Source organism: Oncorhynchus masou, chromosome 31 (genome assembly GCF_036934945.1).
Source record: "Oncorhynchus masou masou isolate Uvic2021 chromosome 31, UVic_Omas_1.1, whole genome shotgun sequence".
Taxonomy (NCBI): Eukaryota; Metazoa; Chordata; class Actinopteri; order Salmoniformes; family Salmonidae; genus Oncorhynchus; species Oncorhynchus masou.
In genome coordinates, this window is record NC_088242.1 from 43,638,455 (window position 1) to 43,663,210 (window position 24,756).

Consider the following 24,756-nt stretch of genomic DNA (forward strand, 5'->3'; position numbering starts at 1 on the left):
ACCTGCACACCCAGCTCCACGATGACTCTGGTAATAGAACTAACTCCTTTTCAATACTAATAGATCATTTTACACTAAAAAATGTTGGGCTAGTTTTGGAACCATTGGAAACTATATAGAAATTACTGCACTTGTGATCCCTCTTATTGTTGACTCTTTCTCTGACCGTCTCTTTTTCTCGTTCTTACCTTCTCTCGCCAAAGAGTTGACCCTTGACCTCCCAGAGGCACCTCCTGTTTTCTTCCACGGTTCCGTCGGTGCAATGGACAGAAAGGGAGAGGTGCGGGGATCTGGTAATGGATCTTTCATCTCTAACACACCCTCCACCATCTCTGTACCACCCAGGCTGTCCCCTCCTCCCTCCGCTGTGCCCTACCTTCCCCTCTTCCTCACTTCTTACCCTCTCAGGACCATATCTGTTAGAGATCTGGAGAGAAGCTTTGTCTGAAATGAGGTACTTATCACCAGTGACTGGAGACATATTAACCTGATCATTAAGAACAATGTTTTTTCTCTTAGCTAAATTAACTGAAGTTGGTGCTGTTGAACTCATAATAAAATGGACTCTCACTGTGCATTTCCTGTGATCCTGTGGTTTTTGGAAATTGAAAAATTCAACAACTGAACTTTTTTTGTCTGCGGTACTATGGTAGATGAGTAGCCAACTGTAGATCACATGCCATGTCATATTCAGGTCAGTAGGTGCTAGAACACTGGTGATACAGTAGGGGGATTTTATGATGAAGACTTCAGTGATGGCAGGGATTTGAATAAGACTCTCATCAATAAAATCAACATAGCATGAATTAGTAGCCAACAGTACTGATAATGTGGCGAGATCAGAGCACATCCATGTTTGTGGATGTACAGTTAGTATGGTGAGTTTTAACTAAACATATTGGTTATACTTCCAATCTCTGGAGACCACTCTGGCCCTAAATGACCTGTTTCTCCAGTACATGTTTGTCAGAATAGACTAATCTAATGCCCTTCATTCAGTGTTTGTGTGGTACAAGAATAGCCAGGCTACTTAACACACCGGGCTGCAGGAAAGGAAGTGACACCATACCTCGCTACACAATCGGGCAGATTAGCGTTGGGGGCAGTAATCTGGTTTCAGCACCATGGATAGCGACACTCGCAGCCAGACAGCGGCCGACCGTTCATTCGAGATACACATTTGGATTTGTTTTATAAATTATTTGTAACTTGCTAAGGCACTGCTAAAACAACGTAGACTATTGTCTAATCTCAATTTTGGGAAATGTGGGCATGGGAAGTGTTAGTGCTTTTTTATTGAATATTTACTTGCGGCTCACTTTGGTTTGATTTAGACTAGAATAATCAGAGGGCATTAAGGAGGGTGTGGATGCCTGTGTTCATAACTCTGTGCGTAAAAACGGTGTGGACCAGCTGGTTGAGAAAGGAAAGCGAGTTTTAATGGTGTGTGAGTGAAAGGTTAAGGGCGGAGGGAGAAGGTGATAGGGAAGAGAGCTACGCGCTCAAGCGGGAGTGCGCGCGGGAAGCAAATCGGTCGGAGCTTGGAGCCGGGAGGATGGAGATCCGACCAGATAGGTTTAAGATCGTCGCGGGCAAGACCCTTGGTAAATTACACAAGTAAGTTAAAACAACAGTTTCATAGCTTACATTTTCTCTGCGGTGTATTTGTTAAAGTTGTGTAGCCTAAACTATACCTTGTTCGCGTAGCGCACGCAATCCAGATCAAGGTCTTGATTGTGACAGTATTAGGCTACCTACCCACTTGTCATCCCGGCACTAAATTTATAAAAGTTTAAACAAATATATAGGCCTATTCAATATTAGCCTATGGCTATTTATGTTTATTAGATATAAAGTAGGCTATGACTTTTATCCGAACTTTTGTTTAAAAAACGAACGGATAGGCCTTGACACCTGAAATCCACATGCCCAAAACCCTAATCAATGTAGGCTGCTTTAATTCAATCGTATGGTAAATTGCAATTGTAAAGGAGTGGGTGGGTTATGGTTGTTTTGATTTGAAAATATTTGATTTCCACTATGTTATCGTGTGCTCTGTGTCATGGATACCTAGATTAACTTAATTCAGGCCCTATAAATTGACGTATAGGCCCACCTCGGAATGCTGTCCTCGTCCTTTCTTTACCAGAGAACTTGAGACAGTTGCCGTTCCGGCCATACTAAAGTCTATAAGTAGCCTAACTGAAATGATTTACTGAAGGCGTAGAGTGAATTAATGTTTTCTGTGGGAGACAATGTGGACATCAAAACTGTCCATTTGTTCTCTATAGGCAGTGATGCGGTGCTAGACTATTTTATGTTTGTTATGCCTCTTTCTCATAGAAATAAAAACCATTTTTATTGCTTTAGAAATAAAATGGGGCCCATCTAACATTTTCTATTGTCAATTTATTATTATAACACCTGAACAATGAATTTCTTAACGATGCTACGATGAGTGTTAACAGCATCCATTGTTTACAAAGGTAAGCCACACTAAATGGTGTACGAATAATTTATAATCAGGCCATAATTCATGTATATTAACATGTTGATAAAGGGGAAAAGACTCGGTTGTAAATATACCTACAGGAAAAATGTGTCTAAAATGTGACATTGCTCTACATGTTTAAAAAATGAGGAGGTGGCATCAAAATGTGTATATCCAAGAGAAGTATCTCTGTCTGATGTTCATGCTTGGTTCATATTTTACCTAGCCTACAGCAAAATCATTATTGGGCGGGGGGATAACTACATGATAAGAACTCATCTTTGTGCCCGGGGTTTGTAGGCTATGCGCTTTAGTTTAACATTCTTTTGCATAAAAAAAGACGTGTCCAGGCCAGCTGGTCAACTAAATATTGGCACTTTGTAAAAGCAGTGAAAGTTAGATCAGCATCTCATTTGCCTAATGAGATACAGTGTGTGGCCACTTGAGAGAGCAAGTGCTGGCTATTCTGCTCAAGAAATGTGGAAGACATTTATACTCTAATAAGGGAACATAACGTTTATTTGGTGAGGCCACGATGCAAAAAAATGGGTGATTAATCTGCAGAAACATTGATGGATATCGGAGCGCAAATAGTTCGCGATCTCCTTTCTCTCGGGATTTGAAGAAGCGTCTGAACACATAAATCCTCTCCCGAAATAGCCCTCTCCCCCCTCCAAGCTGTCGGCCCACGTAAATCCCCATACACCTCTCTCTCGCTCTCTCTGTAGGTAGCCTACCTCTCCAGGTTCTCCCGGTCTACGGTTTAATAACTCGTCATCGTCTGCTCCCCTCCCCCAAAGGCAGGGATTACTGTACCTACCTGCCCTACGCGATAGTTACCAAACCTTCACTTCCTTATCACATGCGTGCGCAGAGGTGTTCCCCAGTGCGTAATATGGTGCCTTGGTCTGTGGCTGCTGTTACGATCCTATGTTGTGTGAATTTTTGTGACATTTAGCCTTATATGACATGTAAATAGTTAGGCCCATTTTTCTTCATAGAGGTCTGGTACTCTCTTATAGGTCTATTAATTATTTTTTCGCCAGGTGATGGCAGCAGGCAGGACAAAATTCCTACCCACGAAAACAGGCTGAAATTTCAGGGCTTATTTAAACCCGAATTTCGATCTTGTCTCATCGTTGCAACTACCCAAAGGGCTCGGGAGGCGAAGGTAGAGTCATGCGTCCTCCGAAACAAGACCCGCCAAACTGCGCTTCTTAACACCCGCCCGCTTAACCCGGATGCCAGCCGCACCAACGTGTAGGAGGAAACACGTTCACCTGATGACTGAGGTCAGCCTGCAGGCGTCTCGCCCGCCACTAGGAAACGCTAGAGCGCGATGAGCCAAGTAAAGCGAAATGAGCCCCTCGCCAAACCCTCCCTTAACCCGGACGTCACTGGGCCAATTGTGCGCCACCCTATGGGGCTCCCAATCACGGCCGGTTGTGATACAGCCTGGGAACGAACCATGGTCTGTCGTGACTCCTTTAGCACTGGGGTGCGGTGCCTTACACCACTGACACTCGGGAACCCTTTCAGGCGGTCTTTTCAAAGAGGTCTTCAACTAAACATCTATTATCATTTTCACAATGTTACAGTAGTATCCCAACCTTATAGTGTGGGAATATACTCTCACCGGACAGTTTATTAGGTACACCACCCTGTTCACAAATGGATTACACCTACAGACAGAGATTCACATGGCCGTGGCTTGCTATATAAGACAGGTATCTCGACATTCAGCCACTCTTCGATTGAACGTTAGAATGGGCAACACGAGTGACCTAAGCGACTTTGAACAGGGTATGATCGTCGGTGCCAGGCACGCCGGAGCCACTATTTCCGAAACTTGCCACCCTTCTGGGCTTTTCTTGCACAACCGTCAAATCAAATTGTATTTTTGTCACACTGGGGTGCGACAAACAAAAAGCATAGTCATTCGGCAATCCAGTGGGCGAAAACAGCTCGTTGAAGGAGAATGTCAAGAATCGTGCAAGCTAACAAGCGGCCCACAAACATCAATAATGACACAGTACAACATTTCGCAACACACAACTCTTCGATCCTTGTCACGGATTGCTATTGCAGCAGACGATCACACCGGGTACCACTCTTTGCAGCTAAAACCAAGAAGAAGCGGTGGGCCTGCGATCACCAACACTTGACAGTTTACTTGAGGGGCCTGCGCAGTCCCCCAGAACTTAGCCTAATAGTGCATTTTTGGGATGAGATGGCACGAGCTGTTGATGGCATAAATGCATCGCCGTCCAACCTGCAGCAACTGCGTGTTACAGCCACGTCAGCATGGACCGACATCCCTGTGGAACGTTTCCTGTGGCACTTTGTAGAATGCCCCGAAGAAGTCAGGCTTTTCTGGAGACAAAAGGGGGTCTGATCCGGTATGAGATTGGTGTACCTAATAAACTGTCCAGTGAGTGTATAAAACACAGGAAATCACGTTTGACTGTACTGGTCCATTTAATATGCTCCTCTTCCTTAACTTCTTTGATATCTGTCAGATGAATAACCAACTCTGACACTTGTTGTTCAATGATTAATAACGTATTGTTGCGATGATTGTGCGCGGGCCCTCATAACTCACAATAACAAATTACTTATGTAAACATGTTATAAACAGTTGCATAATTACTTATCCTTAACTGCAATCAGATTTTTCAGATACTCTGGAAAGGCATTGTCCCTAAAACAGGGAGTAGATATTTCGATCCAGCTGTTTGGTCATGCGTTGAGGTCTAACAAAAACAAATTTAGTTGAATGCAATTCATATTCTTATGGTTGGCCCCTTTGCCCACATGATAAAACTGGAGAAATTCACCACACGTGAACTTGTCTGCGGTACAGTGTTTTATTTACACATGTAGCCACTGTTTTTGACCATGTGATGCATTTAAAATGTATTATTATAATTTGGGGGTGCTTATATTTGTCCTATTTCACATGTGTACAAGTGGTTTAATATGCATGTTTGAATTGGAAATGTTTTGTTTTTATATAATTCTATATTTATTTTCATATCCCAACTCCCCACTCTCCAAGGGTGTTTCAGGGGGTCGTGGCCGGGTTCAGCAATTATCAACGGTGACCCTGGAGCAATTAGGGTTAAGTGCCTTGTTCAAGGGCACATTGGCAGATTTGTCACCTTGTCAGCTCAGGGATTCAAACTAGTGACCTTTCAGTTACTGGCCCAATGGTCTAACCGCTAGGCTACGTGCCACCATCATATTCATAATGACATGTCATGACATTTCAACAAAATATCAGTCACCAGTCTAAATTTAGAGCTTTTTGTAATCCAAGTACAACATTTATTCATGTTTCTAAAGCTCATTTTGGTCCAGAACAGTGTGTGGATTGTTTAGAGAATTTGGCGTTTGGTTATTGTATTATTCAAGAGAGTTCCAGTGCCCTTAGCTGACTTTTCACTCGGTGTTGAAAGGTTTTCCTATGGTAGCCATTCATCATTTTCTCAACTATTCCTTTGTGTGTTGAGTAGTCTGCAACCTCCATCTCTTTATTCTGATGAGACCTAAGTTATGTAGTTGTTCAAGACAGTCAGTGTCAAAAGTATCATATTCAAGTGGTATTGCTTCCCAGATCCAGTCCTATTCCTCATGTCCAATTTATTCTTCAATCAATAATCTTCACCTGTTGATTGAACTGTGAACTGCACTGCTGAACTGTTCTCACACCTATGTCCTTGACGAAAGAATTAAGAGATTATGTTGGAGGGAGAACCCACTATACTCATTTAACAAGCCAATGAGCAAGGATTAAGGGTCACTGACCTCTATTTAATTTGCTACACTGTAATATGTCTGAGTATTGTGCAGACAGACTCCCACATTTATTACACAAGTATGTGTCAGTCTGTCTGTTTGTGAGACATTACTTAGAGTGAAAACAAGGGGTTGGTAAAGCGCTAAGGATTAAAAGGGATATATGTCTCAGGGTCAGACAAAGCCAACCGAAAGTTGAGACATGGAGGAAAAAGAACCAGAGTTAAAACTCTCTAAGACAGAGAACGAAATACATGAAAAAAAACATTTCAAAGTATCTGCTGCAATGATATCAAATGAATGCTGGCATATTTTCTATGTCATTACCATGGGACAGTTGGCTCCTAGCCCGTTTTCAGCTGTTTGCAAGGCAACAGTGTTGAGCATGTTTCACTTTTAACACATTTCATAAACACTTGACGGTTATCAGAAGGACATTGTGTCGCCAGTACAGATGTGCACTTCCATATGCAATCCTGTCCAGAAGGAAAGATATTTCTCAGGACGCAGAAAGGGGGGTTGGTGTTAAAAGAACAGTGGTGCAAGATGGGTGTGACGATGTGAGAAGAGAGGGAATTGACGATGAAAGGCAGGGACTGAGACGAAACTAGAGAGATGAATGAGGGACAGGAAGAATAGAGGGAAAGAGAGGCGCACAAATACAGAAATAGTACGAAGCGGTATTAATAATTCATCCTCAGCGAAAATCATTAATACTTCATGTCAGAGAATGCTGGAGCCATTGCTTGTGTGAACTGTTTTTGGTATGGGCATCGTAGTGGCGCCCATTTTGTGGATATTGCTTTGTCACGTATTGGTGTACATAGTTTCCGGATACCACAGCAGTTTTCGACTTGCCACAATGCAGTTTGTAAATTGTAGTTGGAAGCAAACTGTAGTTGGATGCCAAATAAGGTATACAGTTTGCTGTCAAAAGTGTAGGCGTAATTCAAATGTGTTGATTTGACTTTCTTATCATTCTCTAGCCTCCACATTGCAACTCACCTTGTAAAATAGCCTTGCATGTTGATGGGGTGACAAACACCTTGTGCCAAGTAACAGTGCTGCTGTGTGGCAGATTGATATGACATTGTGACATTGTCACCAAAGCAGTATGTAGACCAGTCATATTACCCTAGCCTGATCTATCATGGGTTTGACTGGCCCTGTTTAGTCTGTCTCAGTAGATGTTGCCCTGGTACAACGCAAAACTTGGTTCTCCAAAACCTGGTGTTTCTGAACTTCTGGTGAAGGTTCTAGTAGGGATATCAGAGCATTGACCCAGTATGATAAATCATTTTTTCTTGATCTGGAGAAATGTATCAAAATGTTTCTGTACCGCTTTCAGGGATTATATTGGTTTACAATCCCATCTATGCATCACCTTTCCCTGGTTCATGTGAAACTTTTTAAAATCTTAATTAGCAGTTTCCTCATACCACCTCATACTCTATTGTTTCTGATGTCTGTAAAATGACAATAGTTCAATTTTGGAGGGATGAAAAGGTCTGTGGGAAAAATAATTATAACACAGCACAGTGTGGTTCAAAGGAGTACCCATTTGTTACCATTCCGAAGGACTATGCCCAACTAGCGAATAACTATGCAAGACCAATAGTCTTATTCCTTGGACGAGAAACGGTCAACTTTGCAGTTCAAACAATACTGGCTTCAACACTGACTGATTGACAGTTTAGTATTCTTCCGCCTCCTCGTCTGCTCTAAACCAATGTGAAATCTTTACTTCCAAAGCAGAGATGCTATGAATGGCTCTCCTTCCACCCTAATCACTTGAGCATTAAAAACATATGCCCAAACAGGAAATAAAGCAAGGGCATGTGAAACCTCAGTCTCCCCCACAACCCACCATATCCATTGGCCTTGCAGCAGAGGAATAAAGTATGGTCTGTGAACTCAGCACAGCTTCACGTTGGGGCCGAGCTGATCTCATGCTTAATGGATGATGTGCCTCAGCTGAATACATATTTGATGTTTCCTAGACTGGAGGCTGGCGCAGGTCGTTAGCATGTTTGCTCAGTGAGCTGGATAGGTCGGGAGAGAGCAGGAGAGAGCGAGGTGAAGAGATTCGGCCAGAGATGTGCCAAAGAGACAAGTGCTGTTTTCACCGTACGGTTTTAGCTCTACTGTATTACAGTCTACCTGCCGAGGCCTGTCAGATTGGTAATGTCAGCAAAAAAAGATTTGAAAAAAATAACTCACTGCAGGCCGGGGCTTGACCAAGGTGACATTGAGGTGTATCGAGGTGGTTGACATTGTTTTGAGGTTTACAGGAAGGAATGTCTGTCTTGGAAGAGTCTGTTTGGGTTGTAGATGTCAAGCATAGCAATTAAAATACATTAGCAATGAATAAAATCTCATGTAAGTTTAATACCATGCAAAATACATAATTAATGCATGGAAGACCCACACACAAACCTGCATTGCTGACTGGTGCTTACAAGAACATATACTATTGAGACACAAGTATGTGGACACTCCTTCAAATTAATGGATTTGGCCATTTCAGCCATACCCGTTGCTGACAAACATTGGCAGTAGAATAGCCCTTACTGAAGAGCTCAGTGACTTTCAACGTGGCACCGTCAAAGGATGCCACCTTTCCAACAAGTTAGTTAGTCAATGTCTGCCCTGTTAGAGCTTCCCCGGTCAAATGTAAGTGCTGTTATTGTGAAGTGGAGACGTCTAGGAGCAACAACGACTCAGCCGCGAAGTGGTAGGCTGCACAAGCTCACAGAACTGGACCGCTGATGCGCTGTCACGGCAGTCAAAAGAAGTGGACCAAGGTGCAGCGTGGTCAGCGTACATTTTCCTTTTATTTTAGAAATGTCGCCAACAAAACAACAAACGAAAGAAACAACCGTGAAGCTTACTAGTGCCACAAACAAAGTTAACTAAGGGCTACCTAAACAAAGGGCTACCAAAGTATGATTCCCAATCAGAGACAACGATAGACAGCTGTCTCTGATTGAGAACCATACCCGGTCAAAACAGAAATAAAGAAACATAGAAAAAAAAACAGAATGCCCACCCCACATCACACCCTGACATAACCAAATAGAGAAATAAAATGGCTCTCTAAGGTCATGGTGTGACAAGTATCACATAAAAAATCGTCTGTCCTAAGTTGCAACACTCACAACCAAGTTCCAAACTATCACTGGAAGCAACATCAGCATAATAACTGTTCGTCTGGAGTTTCATGAGATGGATTTCCATGGCAGCACAGCCGCACACAACATCACCATGCGTAATGCCAAGTGTCGGCTGGAGTGGTGTAAAGCTCGCCTCCATTGGACTATGGAGCAGTGGAAATGCGTTCTCTGGAGTAATGAATCGCGCTTCACCATCTGGCAGTCCGACAAACGGATCTGGGTTTGGTGGATGCCAGGAGACGCTACTCCAATTCATATTGCCAACTGTAAAGTTTGGTGGAGGAGAAAAAAATGGTCTGGGGCTGGTTTCATGGTTCTGGCTAGGTCCCTTAATTTCAGTAAAGGGAAATCTTAACGCTACAGCATACAATGATAATCTGGATGATTATGTGCTTTTGATTTTGTGGCAACAGTTTGGGGAAGTCCTTTTCCTGTTTCAGCAATGCCCACATGCACAAAGCGAGGTCCATATAGAAATGGTTTGTTGAGATTGTTGTGGAAGAACTTTACTGGCCTGGACAGAGCCCTGACCTCAACCATATTGGACAACTTTGGGGTGAAGCTATGCCATCCCAATTCACCCAACATCAGTACCTGACCTCACTAATGCTTTTGTGGCTGCATGGAAGAAAGTCGCTGCAGCATTGACAGATTTTTCACCAAGTCGGTTCGGGGATTCAAACCAGTAACCATTCAGTTTCTAGCCCAATGCACTTATCCGTTAGGCTACCTACCGCCAAGTGCCATTTAGCAGACACTTTTATCCAAGCGACTTAGTCACTACATCATGAGCACATATGTTTAACATATGGGTGGTCCCTGGAATCAAACCCACTCCTCTGGTGTTACAAGTGCTGTGCTCTACTGACTGAAGGACCAGTCTTTGCACCACCTTTAACGTCTGTATGTTAAAGGCGGTGTCTATACAAGTCCTATGCCAACTCTATATATGAGCAAAAAAATAAACGTCCTCTCACCGTCAACGGTGTTTCTTTTCAGCAAACTTAACATGTAAATATTTGTATGAACATAAGATTCAACAACTGAGACATAAACTGAACAAGTTCCACAGACATGTGACTAACAAAAATGGAATATTGTATGCCTGAATAAAGGGGGGTCAAAATCAAAAGTAACAGTCAGTATCTGGTGTGGCCACCAGCTGCATTAAGTACTGCAGTCCATCTCCTCTTGGACTGCACCAGATTTTCCAGTTCTTGCATTGAGTGTTACTCCACTCTTCCACCAAGGCACCTGCAAGTCCCCGGACATTTCTGGGGGAATGGCCCTAGCCCTCACTCTCTGATCCAACAGGTCCCAGACGTGCTCAATGGGATTGAGATCCGGGCTCTTCAATGGCCATGGCAGAACACTGACATTCCTGTCTTGCAGGAAATCATGCACAGAACGAGCAGTATGGCTGGTGGCATTGTCATGCTGGAGGGTCATGTCAGGATGAGCCTGCAGGAAGGGTACCACATGAGGGAGTAGGATATCTCCCCTGTAACACACAGCGTTCGAGATTGCCTGCATTGACAACAAGCTCAGTCCGATGATGCTGTGACACACCCAGACCGTGACGGACCCTCCACCTCCAAATCGATCCTGCTCCAGAGTACAGGCCTCAGTGTAACACTCATTCCTTCGACGATAAACACAAATCTGACCATCCCTCCTGGTGAAACAAAACTACCACTCTTCAGTGAAGAGCACTTTTTGCCGGTCTTGTCTGGTCCAGCAACGGTGGGTTTGTGCCCATAGGCGACATTGTTGCTGGTGATATCTGGTGAGGACCTTCCTTACAACAGGCCTACAAGCCCTCAGTCCAACCTCTGTCCGCAATAGTCTGAGCACTGATGGAGTGATTGTGCTTTCCTGATGTAACTCAGGCAGTTGTTGCCATCCTGTACCTGTCCCGCAGGTGCGATGTTCGGATGTACCGATTCTGTGCAGGTGTTGTTACACGTGGTCTGCCACTGCGAGGACAATCAGCTGTCTCCCTGTAGCGCTGTCCTAGGCTTCTCATAGTACAGACATTACAATTTATTTCCCTGGCCACATCTGAAGTCCTCATGCCTCCTTGCAGCATGCCTAAGGCATGTTCACGTAGATGAGCAGGGACACTGGGCATCTTTCTTTTGTTTTTTGTTTTCAGTAGAAAGTCCTCTTTGGTGTCCTAAGTTTTCATTACTGTGACCTTAATTGCCTACCGTCTGTAAGCTGTTAGTGTCTTAAACCCCGTTCCACAGGTGCATGGTCATTAATTATATATGGTACATTGAACAAGCATGGGAAACAGTGTTTAAACCCTTTACAATGAAGATCTGTGAAGTTATTTGGATTTTATGAATAATTTTTGAAAGACAAGGTCCTGAAAAAGGGACATTCTTTTTTTGCTGATTTTATATATCATATATAACCTATCCTCTCCTTTTCGTTCTCAGAATCCTAGAGAAGCGTCAGGAAAATGGCGAGACAATCGAGCTCACCGATGAGGGTCAGGCAGTTATCGTGGAGGAGAAGGAGATGCCCGTGGTGGACTGCACCTGTTTCGGCCTGCCTCGACGCTACATCATCGCCATCCTCTCTGGCCTGGGCTTCTGCATCTCCTTCGGTATCCGATGCAACTTGGGCGTTGCCATCGTCAGCATGGTCAACAACCAAACCATCTACAAGGGCGACAAGCCGATTCTTGTGGTGAGTCAGAGATATTGTCTTAGAACAAAGGGTTCTAAAAGGGTTCTTTCAGGACAGGTAGGGTTCTACGTGGAATCTTTTCCATCTAAATAACTCTTTATGTCTGAAAAAAGGGTTGTTGAGGGTGCTTTGTTGAGTGAAAACATTCTACCTGAAACAGAAAATGGTTCTCTTACAGGGACAAGCCAAAGACTTCTTTATGGTTCGAGGTAGCACCTTTGTTTCCATGAGTGATATGTGTGAGTTGTTGGTAACCAGTGAGGGGAGAATGAATCCCTATTGTCAGTGGTGCTATGTATGCTCTCAAAGGGTCAGAGTTGGACCAATCAGGTTGCTTTGGCTTTACCTCCTTCTCCTAAATGGATAATTATCTTATTGGTTGTAATGACCAACAAACACGAGCCTCATGCCTTGTTGCACTAGCTGAAAGAGGATTGTTACTGCCAGTTGAAATGTGGTGGCTATCAAAGTAGCTAGGTCCCTATGATCGCAATGAAATAGTTTGATTGTCAACTGCGGCTTTGTCTTTTATTGAATTAAGACTTTGATTCATGATTACTGTAGAAGGGTGATAGTTACGGTCACTTACTTTAGCTATCTAAATTATTTTTTCCCACCATCCCAGAAAATCTTTTCCTTACCTTTCTTTGCTTTGAACTCTTCTTTCGTTTTTCTCACTCTCTCCACAGAAAGCTCAGTTTAACTGGGAACCAGAAACGGTCGGAATGATCCATGGGTCATTTTTCTGGGGATACATAGTAACCCAAATACCTGGGGGATTCATCTGTCAAAAATTTGCAGCCAACAGGTCAGCTGCTTTTACTTGTATGTAAATAATGTGACTATTTCAATAACTATTACTGTAGGTAGATATCTGATTCTTTTCCCCTCTATCACGCAGAGTCTTTGGTTTTGCCATAGTGGCCACCTCATGCCTGAATATGTTGATCCCATCGGCAGCACGAACTCACATTGGATGCGTTATCCTTGTCAGGATATGTCAAGGACTCGTGGAGGTGCTTGGCTACATCCAATGGCTTCCCCTAGCATACATCAGAGTTCACACTTGCACTATGCTGACAACGGATTGTTTTCTCTATGGTGAACTGGCCACTGCCCCGCCATGTGTCATTCTTGACTAGAATGTTTTCTTTCTAAAGTGTAAAATGCATTTCACCTGAAACACCCTATGAGAGAAAGAGTTACACAAGGAAGTTATGTCATTGATTTTAGAAGATCAACTTTTCATATGAGAAAGAAAACATTCTCGTCAAGTATGACACATGGCCTGTCCACCATAGAGAAAACAGCTGTCAGCAACCTTTCAGTACAACTGCAAATATAAAAAGTTGTTGTTCTCCTAATGTATCTCTTTCTCTCATAGGGTGTTTCATACCCAGCATGCCACGGCATCTGGGCAAAATGGGCCCCGCCTCTTGAAAGAAGTCGATTGGCCACAACAGCCTTTTGTGGTGAGGTCATCTTTCTTTTCTGTCATCCTCTCTGTCTCCCGTCTTTGTCTGAACACTACAAAGGGACAAAGTTTTGACTACAATTAATATAACTTATTGTGATGACGTATTTCTCCATAATTCTTCTTGGAAAACGGATGTTTTCTACATGACTAGAACCATTTCATCATCTACTGTGACTATTTTGACCATTATAATAATTAATAATCATGCTGTGTTTGCTCAAGATTGTAGTTCTAGTTCCACAGCAATGTATTTAATGCTGTTGATTTCCATATGAATGACATTTCGGTCTCCCTCATGTTTGAGTGTGTCTGCCTCTGTATCTCAGGGTCCTATGCAGGAGCCGTGATAGCCATGCCACTGGCTGGGGTGCTAGTCCAGTACTCAGGGTGGTCGTCTGTCTTCTATGTCTACGGTTAGTGACATCTGTTTGTCATAAATGTTCCCAACTTAAAGTGATAGTCAGGGCCGGCGTTATGGGCGGCCGTTAGGTGGCCTGGCCCACCCTGCCGTACCTCCTTGCCCATCCAAATAACATATTGAAATATTGATAATTTATTTGACCAAGAGGCGCGCCGACAGAAAGACGCTTCAATGTCAGATAAAGCATCCGAGCGAGCGAAACAGTGCCCTTCTGTCTCAGAATGCGTAGACCATGTATCTGATTCTGTATGGACCAAAAGAGTATGGCATGTCATACTATTTCTAGCCAGACCTCATCAGATACATGGGCTACATATAGTAAGACAGAGGGGCGCTGTTTCGCTCACTCGGATGCTCTGTCCTGTGAGAGAGTTTCAGCAGAGCGGAAGAGGCGATGCAAGAGCGCTCACTCTCGCCAAAATCTGTCCAGAATAAGCCCAATGCGTTTCCATGGGCATAATATCAGACCTAAGCTTGTCGCCTGCCTTCCTGGCTTGGGACAACGATTCCCATTGTTGGGGCGGAAACAAGGGCCTCTCGTCATTATATACACATCTCTGTTCAGGCTCTTGCAAATTGGAAAGGAAAGTTTGCGGGTGCACAGTGCACCGTTAAGATAATGTCTTCCCCTAAAGTCAATTTATGTTTTTTGCCAAAATCATATACTTACTACTGTCTGAATAAAAATATTCAAATACTTCACCAGAGAGCATGACTTGGCCACAGAGGATCATTAGCTTGTTTACATTTTTTTGTCGTGGATTATTTCAAATCACAAGTGTGTAAGCCTATGCTTATTTGGGAATCCTGCACATTTTGGCAGCGTGAATTGCAATATGTTTAGCTGATTTGAATTGCAGCTGTCAGTGAAAAGCATCTAAAATATGTGTGAAGATGATGTCTGAATATATTTTAAAATGTTGCAACAAGAAGGAGGGGAGGGATGTGTGGCGAAGATATGGCATGTCTCTCTCCAGAATGCACGCACTCAGCTTTCCAGAATGCGCTCAGTGGTCTCCTGACAATTCTTGCACATTCATTGTTTCATCATGTGAATTGTTTACCCTTTGATCATTTTTTTTGTTTAGCAATTCCCCATTACATATGTCACCAGTAGGTCTAGTAAATGTACCATTATTCCCCAATCATTTGATTACATTAATGTCTGTTAATGCATGTATTGATTACAGTTATTTACCGTTCTCATTCTTGGAGTGGAAACGTTGTTTGCAAAGTCTACAACCTGCTACACTTATGAGAAACAAGTTAATGTAGAAAAGTGCCCATTTGGCTGATTTCTGATTGTCTTATCTCACCACGTCCACCACTACTAAGCTGAGCTTTTCAGTTCTTTTTTCTTCACCTCACACTAAGTCAGTGTGTTTTTAAACATCCATTTCGAATGATTTGAAAGCAATATCATGAAAATGTTTCCAATACTCCCGGCCTCGATAATCACCAGGCTTTGGTGTGAAAGAGCAAAATATCATGATCTGATGATTCCATATATAGTATCTACTGGAAACGTCATAAAAAGCAGCTGGCTGTCCCAAGCTCACTGGCGCAGGAAACTCTGAGAGCCTGGAATAGGCTAGTTGATACAATGTTGCACTTCAATAGCTCAAGTCAAGACATATAGAAAGGGAGGCAGAGTACAGAGATGAATGTGTGGTGCTCCATATGGCAGAGTTGAGGCTGGTGCTCTTGCCTTCGTTTCATTTGAACTTTTACATTTTTATCATTTTACTTAACTTTTTTATGATTAACCTCGTGACAATGATTTTGAGAAACAAAAACATTATTGTTGAAATGAAACTGTTCAACTAGAAGGCTCATATAAAGAATAATCATAACCGTCTCTCAGATCAGTAACAATGATAAGCTTCCCCGAACTTGAAACTCATGAGCTGCCTATGGTCTTTACTCATTAAAAACAAATTGTGAACACACGAGCGCATGCACACACAGGAGGTCCCGTGAAAAAAAACGTGCCCGCCTTTGGAAATCAAAGGCCCGTCTGACAGATTCGTTCTGGCGCCGGCTCTGGTGATAGTTCACATTCATGCAAAATTTGAGTTATTTTACGACTTCCCTAGGGTATTGTAGTTAATTCCAAATCTTTTAAAAAATGTGTTTGCTGGTTATTTAGCAAAGTCCAGAATCACCTGGCTAGATTTTTTTGAGAATGTAGCAATGCTACTGTCTCTGTGTCAATCCGAATGATGATAATTAAACAATTATTTAGGCTTTGACCAATCCCCAAGGTTTGTAAGACCCTGGGTTGAATAATAATTAGGCAAAGACTCCGCTTCTGTAAGAGGTCCATAAAGTTTATTCAGAGAACATTCTAAAGTAAAAAAAATGCAAAGAAATTTAATTTTATAACTCTCACCCCCACCTACTTTCCCCCACACACACACACAAACAGTAGGTGGGCTGTATCTCTCCCCACAGTCCACATTCCTCGTATATCACTACCAAGCTGGCAGTTCCATACCATTCCCTCCCTCCCTCCCGAGATTAGGAGGGACCTTGACAGTGTCTCTTTCCTGTCGTAAGTTTTTCAAAGTTCCAACCAGGTCAGATCATGTATAGTTTAATTGTCCTCCGTGTTTTCTTAGTCACACACACACATTTCTCTCCCTTACTTGTCTCGACCAAACCTTATTGGACTTTAGTTTAATTATCCTTAATACAGTTTACATAGTCTAATAATTACGTTAGTCTAATTATTCTTATACGTGTTACAAAATCTAATAATTATGTTTCAGGGTGGAATTCTTTAGTCATTACCTTAAACATATAAATTCCCTTATCAATCTGTTAACAAAAGTGAACAATCACTCAGTTCAATTCAAGTATGCAAATTCCACAAAGACTTATGAATTGGCTGTGAAACGTATGTACTATAGCTCTGACTCTTAGTCTGTCCTTGTTTAAAAAATATCCTTTTCCCTTTTCCTCATCTTCCATCAGTTCCCCACTTTTACACTTCCTCTATTCTTCCTATTTTCTCCCCACTCTTTTCACTCTTCCTTCCACCTCCCAGGCAGCTTTGGGATCTTCTGGTATCTCTTCTGGATCCTGGTGTCATACGAGAGTCCGGCAGCCCACCCTACCATCACAGAAGAGGAGCAGAAATACATTGAGGAGGCAATCGGAATGTCAGCCGCTAATGCCACACCTGTTACGGTTAGTCAGCAATACACCAATTCCTCTATTCACTCACTCACTTCTGAATTAACCTTCACTTCTTCTCCAGATCCACTTTTCATGGCCCTCCTTGTCGTGTTCTGATGCTGTAATTTAGCGTTTTTGAGCCTTTGACATTTTTTCTTTAGTTAAGTGCCTGCGTCTGAAATGGCACACTTTTCCCTATATCAAATGTTATTTGTCACATGCACCGAATACAACAGGTGCCTGTCAGGAAGTCCAGGATCCAGATGTAGAGGGAGGTGTTTAGACCCAGGGTCCTTAGCTTATTGATGAGCTTCGTGGGCACCATGTTGTTGAATGCTGAGCTGTAGTCAATGAACAGCATTCTCACATAGGTGTTCCTTTTGTCCAGGTGGGAAAGGGCAGTGTGGAGACTCAATCTCACATCTGTGGATCTGTTGGGGCGGTATGCGAATTGTAATGAGTCTCCAGTTTCCGGCCCGATGGTGTTGTGAGCCATGACCAGCCTTTTAAAGCACTTCATGACTACCGACGTGAGTGCTACTGGGGCGGTAGTCATTTAGGCAGGTGACCTATGCTGTCTTGGGCACAGGGTCTATGGTGGTCTGTTTGAAACATGTAGGTATTACAGACTCCGTCAGGGAGAGGTTGAAAATGTCAGTGAAGACACTTGCCAGTTTGTTCGCGCATGCGTTGAGTACACATCCTGGTAATCCGTCTGGCCCTGCTACTTTCTGAATGTTGACCTGTTTAAAGGTCTTGCTTACATCTGCTACGGAGCGCTTAGCACAGTTGTCCAGAACAGCTGGTGCTCTCATGCATGCTTCAGTGGTGCTTGCCTCGAAGAGAGCATAAAAGGCTCTGGTAGGCTCGCATCACTTGGCAGCTCGCAGCTGGGTTTCCATTTCCAGTCCGTAATATTTTTCAAGCGCTGCCAAATCCGACGATCGTCGGAGCCGGTGTAGTAGGATTCAGTCTTAGTCCTTTATTGACGCTTTGTCTGTTTGATGGTTCGTCTGTGGGCATAACAGGATTTTTGAGGTAAAAACCTGGGGCGCATTCAGCAGGACGCAAAGTTTTGGAATGTTCAGATGGAACAAACATGCCCCTCTGACATGTTGAATAAGGAATAATGTATACTTTTCAAAGTCTTGCGTCCTACTGAACGCTCCACCAGGTTGTTAGCTTTTTGAATGGTACGGGCTAGAATCAAGCCGTTTTCTCTGAGGAAAAGAGGGAGACTTGGCAACGTTGGCTACAGAACCTGGCTATGAAATGCAGTGTGGAAAGTGGGAGAGTTGAGTGTGACTACAAATTCAAAGACAGAAATTCCATGAATAGAGTAGGCTATCTGCAATGTCCGAGAAGTTTTTGCAACTGAACGTGGCCCTGGTAACATTACCAGCAGCTTACTGTATATGCAAACATTTGGTGGCACAGAAATAAAGGGAAAGGAATAGCAAAAATGTATTTACTAAATTAATCTTGCCACTACACTATATTTGGCTGGTTAAATAACTTTTTGAGTTCATGGGAATCCAGTGACTCAGAATTGAGCACTGGACCAGGACTCGAGCACTGGGACTCGGACTTCAGCAATAGGGACTTGTGACTCGACCCTAGACGCGACCATTGGACTTTGGTCTCAATTTGGTCTCTGTCTGTGTCTCTCAGTCTGTGTCTGTGTCTCTCAGTCTGTCTGTGTTTCTCAGTTTCTGTCTGTGTCTCTCAGTCTCTGTCTCTGTGTCTGTGTCTCTGTCTGTGTCTCTGTCTGTGTATCTCTGTCTCTCCGTCTGTGTGCCTGTGTCTCTGTCTCTGTCTCTCTGTGTCTCTGTCTGTGTCTCTCAGTCTGTCTCTGTCTGTGTTTCAGTCTCTGTCTCAGTCTCTGTCTGTGTCTCTCAGTCTCTGTCACTCTCTCTCTGCCTCTCTCTGTCTCTCTGCCTCTGTCTCTCTGCCTCTCTGTCTCTCTCTCTGTCTCTCTCTCTCTGCCCCTCTCTCTCTCTCTCTGCCCCTCTCTCTCTCTGCCTCTCTCTCTCTCTGCCTCTCTCTCTCTGCCTCTCTCAGCTTGTCTGTTTTGTGTTGGGAAGAGAATAGGATGTTACTGTATGTTTACTATAGGTTAATGAGGCAAATCAAATGTGATGTGACTAAAATGAAAGGGCATTTAGTTGACTAAAATGGCCCACTGTTTTCGTAAATTTTACAATAACTAGACTACAATAATGACAAAGGTGTGACTAAAACATAATGATATTTTAGTCCAAATGACTAAGACTAGCCTAAATCAACAACAAAAATGTGCCAAAATGAACAGTACTCTGGCCAAAAGCAGTGTCTTTTAGAGCACACAATAGAGTCATGATAATATGATCAACCCAGGTCTCCATGTGGTGGTTGTTAAAAAAGCTCTAAATCTGTGTCATTTTTCAACAACTCTATTCAAATCTATTCAGTAGGTTTTTGGTTTTATTTTACTGTGCACATTTGCCTGCAACCTGAATACTGGATGTTTTTCTCTAGAAATGGAACACGCCTTGGAGAGCCTTTTTCACTTCGATGCCGGTCTACGCCATCATCGTGGCCAATTTCTGTAGAAGCTGGACCTTCTACTTGCTCCTCATCAGCCAACCTGCATATTTTGAGGAAGTGTTCGGGTTCGAGATCAGCAAGGTGTCTAAGACGAGGAATATCCATGTAGAGCTGGCCTAGAGCCACACTCAGAAAAAAGGGTTCCAAAAGGGTTATTCTGCTGTCCCCATAAGAGAACCATTTTTGGTTCCAGGTAGAACCTTTTATGGTTCCAGGTAGATCCCTTTTGGGTTCCATGTAAAACCATCTGTGGAAAGGGTTCTTCATGGAACACAAAAGGGTTCTACTTGGAGCCAAAAATAGTTATTTAAAGGGTTCTCCTATGGGGACAGCCGAAGAACCCCTTTAGGTTCTAGATAGCACCTTTTTTGCTAAGAGTGTAGTGCTGTACTAGTACAGGTTTATCTGGCTTTGTGTGATCCCGGGGTTGTGTGATCCCGGGGTCGTGTGATCCCGGGGTCGTGTGATCCCGGGGTCGTGTGATCCCGGGGTTGTGTGATCCCAGGGTTGTGTGATCCCAGGGTACACAAATTGTATTTGTATCTTTTCTTTTGAGGACTTCTAACAAGTTATGCTAGTCTAAATCTTGTCTTATTTGTCATACAGTACTCAAAAATATCTTCCCTCTCCTTTTTCCAAACTTCTGCTCACATATCCACCCCTCCACCCCTCATCACAGGTGGGCTTGGTGTCAGCGCTCCCCCATCTAGTGATGACCATCATCGTGCCGATCGGGGGCCAGCTGGCTGACTACCTGCGCACAAACAAAATCATGAGCACCACCAATGTCAGGAAGATGATGAACTGTGGAGGTAAGTGAGGCTGGGTGAAAAGGGGAGGTAGGAAAGAGGAGGACGGAATTAAAAATATATAAATATTTTACCTTAACTAGGCAAGTCAGTTAAGAACAAATTCTTATTTACAATGACGGCCTAGGAACAGTGGGTTAACTGCCTGTTCAGGGGCAGAGCGGGAGCAGGCGGAAGGGCAAGAGGTGTCATTGATTTAGAGATTTGCTATCAAATGTTTGTATCCATGAATCGTAAAAGATTATTGGTTGATTTGTATCAAATCAAACCACATTTTTATGGACGCATACACATACAGACGTAATTGCAGGTGTAGCAAAATGCTTGTGTTCCTAGCTCCAACAGTGCAGTAATAAATAACAATACACAACAGTACACACAAATCTAAAAGTAAAATTAAGTTAAGGAATTAAGAAATATTAGGACAAGCAATGTCAGAGTCCGGAGAGAGAATTGAGTGAGTTGAGTGAGTTGAGTGAGTGAGTTGAGTGAGTGAGTGAGTGAGTGAGTGAGTGAGTGAGTGAGTGAGTGAGTGAGTGAGTGAGTGAGTGAGTGAGTGAGTGAGTGAGTGAGTGAGTGAGTGAGTGCGTGTTATGGGATGTATAGACATTATGGACAGAATGTGGATAGAATATGTAGTATATCTGTAGAATAAGTAGGATATAATGGTATATGTGCAGCAATAGTTGAATAGGATGCTATTGACTAGAATACAGTATTATACATACGAAATGAGTAAAACAGTATGTACACATTATTAAAGTGACTAGTGTTCCATTATTAAAGTGACCCGTTTTCCATGTCTATGTACATCGTGCAGCAGCATCTAAGGTGCAGGTTTGAGTAATCGGGTGGTAGCCGGCTAGTGACAGGGACTAAGTTCAGGGCAGGGTACCTAGATGGTCGCCGGCTAGTGACAGTGACTAAGTTCAGGGCAGGGTACTGGGTGGTAGCCGGCTAGTGACAGTGACTAAGTTCAGGGCAGGGTACTGGGTGGTAGCCGGCTAGTGACAGTGACTAAGTTCAGGGCAGGGTACTGGGTGGTAGCCGGCTAGTGACAGTGACTAAGTTCAGGGCAGGGTACTGGGTGGAGGCCGGCTAGTGACAGTGACTAAGTTCAGGGCAGGGTACTGGGTGGTGACCAGCTAGTGACAGTGACTAAGTTCAGGGCAGGGTACTGGGTGGTAGCCGGCCAGTGACAGTGACTAAGTTCAGGGCAGGGTACTGGGTGGAGGCCGGCTAGTGACAGTGACTAAGTTCAGGGCAGGGTACTGGGTGGAGGCCGGTTAGTGACAGTGACTAAGTTCAGGGCAGGGTACTGGGTGGAGGCCGACTAGTGACAGTGACTAAGTTCAGGGCAGGGTACTGGGTGGAGGCCGGCTAGTGACAGTGACTAAGTTCAGGGCAGGGTACTGGGTGGAGGCCGGCTAGTGACAGTGACTAAGTTCAGGGCAGGGTACTGGGTGGAGGCCGGCTAGTGACAGTGACTAAATTCAGGGCAGGGTACTGGGTGGAGGCCGGCTAGTGACAGTGACTAAGTTCAGGGCAGGGTACTGGGTGCCAATGATTTCAAGTCTGTATGTAAGCAGCAGTCTCTCTGTGTTAGTGATGGCTATTTAACAGTCTGATGGCCTTGAGATAGAAGCTGTTTTTCAGTCCCTCGGTCCCAACTTGATGCACCTGTACTGAGCTATCAGTCAGCTTGTGCCAGTTTAGTCATACATGACCTCTACTTTTACATGAGAAAAACTACAACTACAAGAAGAAATAGCAGGTAAAAAAAAATCTGAACTAAAAGATTCAGGAAAGATATTGACCTGGAAAATACAACACCTTGTTTTGTGGTAACCACAGAGTCCAGTCGATCCGTGAGAAAATGATCACTGCATAAGGCAAACGATGACTCACCGTAACGCAGCATTGCTTGCCACTGTAGACTATTTTTGAACTGCAGAGAAATCGATAGAGGAGTGAGGGGAAGGAGAAGCGTGTATATATATTTATATCTCACTGTGTGAAGCTGCACCATGTAGAGCCACAGTTAGGTTATACTTTCCACAATACCCTTTAACTAGAAGGAAACAAAGGAAATAATGTCTTAAAGAAAAATATTCTGTTTTATCTGCAACGCAAATCAATCCCAATTCATTTACCTGTGTTATTCAAAGCTCATTTGATTATTGACTTCCTCCATATATGTTTATGGTTCTTTATTTCCTTGTAATAGGTTTCGGAATGGAAGCCACCCTACTGCTAGTGGTCGGGTTCTCTCATACGAAAGCTGTGGCTATCACCTTTTTGGTTTTGGCTGTGGGCTTCAGTGGGTTCGCTATTTCAGGTGAGACTTGGTTTGTTATCTTTTATGTCTCTCATACCTCTGCTATTCTCTCCTCAAGACACTCTTCGGCATTCTCACACAGCAGAAGAAAAAGAGTTCACTGCAGCACCTCGCAGAAACGAATCAGCTCTGTCAGCAGAACAACTAAACCTGATCTGTCCATCGAGAATTGCATAATCTCTCAAGCTCAGTTATTTAGGGGATCGTCCGTATCTGCCATAGAGTTTGGCTACTAATATATCATATATTTGGAAATGATTTGGCTGTGTAGTTTACAACAACAACATGGTGACCTTTCTCTCTGTTTCCCCATTAGGCTTTAATGTGAACCATCTGGACATTGCTCCCCGCTATGCCAGTATCCTCATGGGCATCTCCAACGGTGTGGGCACTTTGTCTGGCATGGTGTGCCCGCTCATTGTTGGCGCCATGACCAAACATAAGGTACAACATTACTCTACCTCTACACAATATAATAACATCACACTGCCTACTGCATTCATTACTGACTACTACACATCATATAAATCATTATCTATCATAACACAGCAAGACACTGATGGAGGAGTAAGAGACAGATTCTTACTCAATATTCATCCTTTCCAGACTTTCTTCTTTTGTTCACTTGTTTTAATCAATTTTTCTCACCCCATTCACTCTCTTTTTACTCTCTCTCTCTCTCTCTCTCTCTCTCTCTCTCTCTCTCACACACACGGACACACACTCTCTCTTTCACTCGGTCTAACAATCACTCTCCTCTTTATCTTTCTCCCTCCCTCTCTCGCCTTAGACGCGGGAAGAGTGGCAGTATGTGTTTCTCATTGCTGCACTTGTTCATTACGGCGGTGTTATATTCTATGGTGTGTATTCTCTCTCAATCCCCCCCCCCATCCCTCTTCTTCGCACATCCTAATGAAGCTGTATAACGATGCTCCGTTTCACAACAATTGTTTGCCATTTACTCTTGAATTGACCCTGAAGTAAATAAACGGGTTTCATTTGTATCAAACTCATTTCATGCCACACAAGCTAGATCCTTCATTGAAAATCCAACATGCATTCTCATATCACTCTCCCCTTTTGCACTATTGCATTGCCTTTCGTAATAATATTCAGATATGATTCATTTTGGTCCTACTTTGCATGTGTTAATGCAGCCCTTTAGTGTAGAACTAAATCATCTAGATCCAAGCCAAGTAAGTACAGCTTTGGGCAGAATGTTTTTGTTTGTCTTTTGTATTCCAGGACTTTTTGCCTCCGGAGAAAAGCAGTGGTGGGCAGAGCCCGAGCAACTTAGCGATGACAAGTGTGGAATTCTGGATGAGGATGAGCTGGCCAACGAGACGGAGGAGTTGTACCGCACCAGTGGAGGAGGAGGCTACGGAGCAACGAGCCAAGCCCCGGATCCCAATGGAGGAGGAGGAGGAGGAGGAGGAGGAGGAACCTGGGTTTCAGACTGGGACAAGACTGAAGAGCTAGTACAACCACCAGGAACCAATAGTTACCTACACGGAGGAGAGGAAGACAGGGAGCTAACATAGAGGAAGTTACAGGGTGGGGTAGCAGACAGAAGGAGTACGTAAAAGAGTGAAACGTTTCCTTGTGGCACAGGATCTTGGAAAGGGGTGGATTAGGTAGATGGGATGAGGGCAAGGAGCGGAAGAGGGGGAGGAGGAGGAGGAGGAGGAGGAAGAAATGCCAGCATGTCCATAGTATTATTTATGGGGAACTGAAAATGATTGTACAAAAGTGGAAAGAGGATGAGCCATAGCTGTACTAAGCGTGT

The 24,756-nt window shown here is 43.5% G+C and overlaps 1 protein-coding gene across 1 annotated transcript; it reads left to right on the plus strand.

Annotated features, from left to right (window-relative positions):
- Nucleotides 1-1,555: 1,555 nt before the first annotated feature.
- Nucleotides 1,556-24,511, plus strand: LOC135525202 (vesicular glutamate transporter 1-like). Its single transcript, XM_064952934.1, has 13 exons — nucleotides 1,556-1,617; nucleotides 11,907-12,159; nucleotides 12,849-12,967; nucleotides 13,061-13,175; nucleotides 13,544-13,631; nucleotides 13,963-14,049; nucleotides 17,107-17,249; nucleotides 19,755-19,904; nucleotides 20,503-20,635; nucleotides 22,860-22,970; nucleotides 23,287-23,414; nucleotides 23,761-23,830; nucleotides 24,216-24,511. The coding sequence occupies exons 1-13, from the start codon at nucleotides 1,556-1,558 to the stop codon at nucleotides 24,509-24,511; spliced, it is 1,755 nt and encodes a 584-aa protein (XP_064809006.1).
- Nucleotides 24,512-24,756: the final 245 nt, after the last annotated feature.